This window comes from Halyomorpha halys, unplaced genomic scaffold (genome assembly GCF_000696795.3).
Source record: "Halyomorpha halys isolate HHAL.00 unplaced genomic scaffold, Hhal_1.1 Scaffold194.1, whole genome shotgun sequence".
NCBI classification, from domain to species: Eukaryota; Metazoa; Arthropoda; class Insecta; order Hemiptera; family Pentatomidae; genus Halyomorpha; species Halyomorpha halys.
Window position 1 is genome coordinate 1,842,253 of NW_027108392.1, and position 3,687 is coordinate 1,845,939.

A 3,687-nucleotide genomic window follows, 5' to 3' on the forward strand; every position below is an offset into this window, starting at 1 on the left:
GGAAATCTAGTGGAATAAAATGTATCAATAATTTTGGAGTAATCAATGTTACTACTTTCAATTTTTGGAATACTATTGTATATTTTAAGAAACACAGAAAAGTGCTTAGTAAGATAATTTCTAGAATAATGTTCAGAATGTAATAACAGCGCTTCTAACAGTACAATGAATGTTTTACTTCCGTCACCAAAGTCTTTATAAAGGTTTTCCATGCAACCAATGACAAAATCCCGTTCAGGACAACCTTTGTGTTTGAAAATATCAATGATTTCAATACCAGATTTAGTGATCGTGATGCATCCTAAATTATTAATTGCTATACTGCGCCCAGAAGGACCAATCATAGTGCTTACCAGATTACTAATTTCTTCTACTTTTCTTCTGAATTCTTCTAGAGGTTTGTCATTGAGGAGTAACTTCCTGTAGAAGATATAAATACAATTATTTAAAAAAAAATGTACATATTTTTTAATTTGTTTAGCTACAGAAAATTATGGAACTAGTGAAGAAGGTAAAAGAAAGCCTGAAAGTGCAAGACTAATTAAAACCATTCAAGACAAAAGAGTTTTCAAGCATAAATAAAAAAAAAAAATATGAAATCAGAATAGCAGCAAGATAGAAAATTAATTATTTTCTATACTATAAAAAAATTCAGAACAGGAAGGAGCGTTGCTTTTAAGAGAAGAAATAATAAATTGCTTATAATTAATAAGTATTTCATAGTAGTGGGCTTCCTAATGCAACCTGATTTGATTTCTAACTTTCCATAGCAACTTATTATATACAGGGTGTTTCAGGGTTAAGTGGCCAAACTGAAAGTATGAACTAAGGACCTCAAAACACGAAAACAATTTCCTCTGAAGGTATGTCCACAAACTCTTTGTTTAGGAGATATTCAAACCTAAAGATTTTCTGGAAGATTATTGATTGACCGTGTGTAAAGATGAAAGGAATATGGTCCGGGTGCGGTCAAAAAAACTCAAATAGTATAATTCTACTATTTGAGTTTTTTTGACCCCACCCGGACCATATTCCTTTCATCTAAAGATTTTCATTGTTATGAATTATTAATGTTACATGAAATAAATAAAACCTATTTATTTGTTCTAACTACTTACTTTATTAATTAAATGTAAACATTAAGAGTCATATTAAATGTTCAAAGAGAAGGTATGTCTGCAAACGCTTTGCTTAGGAGATGGATTAGATAGAATACTACTATGGCCTTTTATCCTTAACTGTATAAAAACGATTAGCAACATAAGGATTAATACTATTTAGAATTATTATTGGGAACAGTCAATAACATTTATCAGTTTGTAAGAGGCTTTCTCAGAGTACTAATCATTATGCCTTCAATTTATACTAATGGTGAATATGCATATGGTGATATGGTGTTTGTGTATGGGTTTTGCAATGGTAATGCTAATGCAGCCCGTTGTGAATATGCTTGGTGATTTCAGAATAGAAGATTACCAAACAAGTCTATCTTTAGCTCCATGTTCCAACGTCTTAGAGAAACTGGTACATTTGCTATAATACCATGTGCTGATGTTATTTTTGCCCCTTTACGAAATGAAGAAAGGAGTGCGACCATATTACAATATTTTAATGATAAACCATCTGGCAGTGTATGAAGAGCTGGAGAAGAATTAATATTACACCAACTACAGTATGGAGAACTCTCATTGCAGATGGACTTCACCCATATCATTATCAACAGGTACAAAATTTATTACCACAAGATTTTCGGCAAAGAAGACTTTTTCAGATTGGTACTTAAATCAAGTTAAGCATAATCCACAATTTTCAGGAAAAGTTCTCTGGACAGATGAAGCTACCTTCACAAGAAGAGGTATCTTCAATTAGAAACATCACCTCTGGTCGCAGGAAAATCCACATGCAATTCGTGAGCATCATTTTCAACACCAGTTTCACTGCAATGTGTGGTTGGGGATAATAGACAATATTTTAATAGGTCCGCATTTCTTGCTGTCTGAACTCAATGCGGGCATATTTCTGGAATTTCCTAATAATGATTACTATGATTTAGCTGGACATATTCCACTAGAACCTAGAAGAGACATGTGGCTTCAATTAAATGGTTGTCCTGGAGATTACAGAAGAGGTCCACGACAATGGCTAAATGTTAATTATCCCAATTAATGGATTGACCGTGCAGGACCAGTGGCTTGGCCTGCACGCTCTCCAGACCTGACCATTGGATTTTTTCTTTGGGGTAACATTAAACAAAAAGTCTATGCAAGGGTGGCCAATGATCTTAATTCCTTACGAAGAAGAATAATTGAATCTTGTGAAACAATAACACATGCAGTGCCGTTCTGCCACTGCTGCTGTTGAAGAAAGATGCTGAGTCTGTCTTAATGCTCAAGGAAATCACTTTGAACAATATTTAATATTAATTTAATGTTTATATTAATTAATAAAGTAATTGGAACAAATAAATAAGTTTTATTATATAACCTAAATAATTCACAACAATGAAAATCTTTAGGAGTGAGTATCTCCTAAACAAAGTGTTTGCGGACATACCTTCGGAGGAAAATTTTTCTTGTTTTGAGGTCTTAATTCATATTTTCAGTTTGGCCACTTAATCCTGAAACACCCAGCATAAAAGGTAATGTGATTACATTCAAGGACTGAATTCCAAAATCGACTAGTACAATAACTTAGTGAAAATCAAGTAACATTTTAAAAATTTTTAGTGAGTGTATGAGCTAATTTCTTATATAAATATAAAGAAAAAATATATGGTAGAGATATTCTGACAAGGACATTATTAAAATTAAAATTAATTCATTAACAATGTTTAATTTTTATTTATAATTCAAAAAATTATTATTCAATACCTATATGAAAAAATTGTCATTAGTTTAATTCATTGTATTATTTTATGGTTATAGCAAAGGATATGTTATTTATTAATCTGTACTTATTCAGAGAGTTTCATTAGAGTTGTCAGTAAATTTATTGTCCAAAGATAATGTTTAAATATTTAGTTCATATACAGTTCTATACTTGACTAAAAATAGGACAAAACAGAAAATATTCTTGACTTTGATGTGTATGATTGGTTACGAGTTGAAACTCTTGACCATGAGGTCAATCAGTAGATCCCTAAAAGGATTTTGAAAGAATCTGTCAATGCATTAGGTGAGAGTGACAGTGAAGTAGATGGTGGCAGAAAACAAACTGTTTACCATTCAGCAGATGTAGAATTAAAATACAATGGAGTAGCACTCAGCCGTGACTCTTATGGACATCATTTTTCTGAGGTGCTAGGATAATCTGGCTTTGAGAAAGGAGTTGTTTGTTTGTTTGTTGTTGTTTAAAGGCATGAAACCATTTGGTCATCAATGCTTATGGCATGCTATTATGAGGAAGCTACAAACACCACACATGCACGCACCCACACACATGTGATTCAAACAAATGTAAAAGAGGAACATGATTCATACAAATTTAAAAATTAATAATAAATAAACATTATAAAAAAAATTAGAATCGAAGAGGAGTTATAATTTAGAAAGAAGGCGATGTGTTTTTAAAAATTTAAACACTAATGTAACTTTAGCTTCCTCATCTGTGAGAGCTTCTGATAAATTTGGGGGCAGTCCTATCCTGTTTATTGTTGGTAAATAGTGAGTAAATTCTTCAAAAATATGT

The 3,687-nt window shown here is 31.8% G+C and overlaps 1 protein-coding gene across 4 annotated transcripts in view; it reads right to left on the reverse strand.

Moving 5' to 3' along the window:
- Nucleotides 1–279: 279 nt before the first annotated feature.
- Nucleotides 280–3,687, reverse strand: part of LOC106679316 (FAD synthase) — a gene marked incomplete at its 5' end in the record, with an annotated part of 27,847 nt that continues 24,439 nt past the window's right edge. For all 4 annotated transcript variants that reach the window (XM_014418405.3, XM_024358824.2, XM_014418407.3 and 1 more), the window contains 1 exon segment: nt 280–420. In XM_014418405.3, coding sequence (XP_014273891.1) covers nt 403–420 — 18 coding nt within the window. In that variant the 3' untranslated portion in view covers nt 280–402.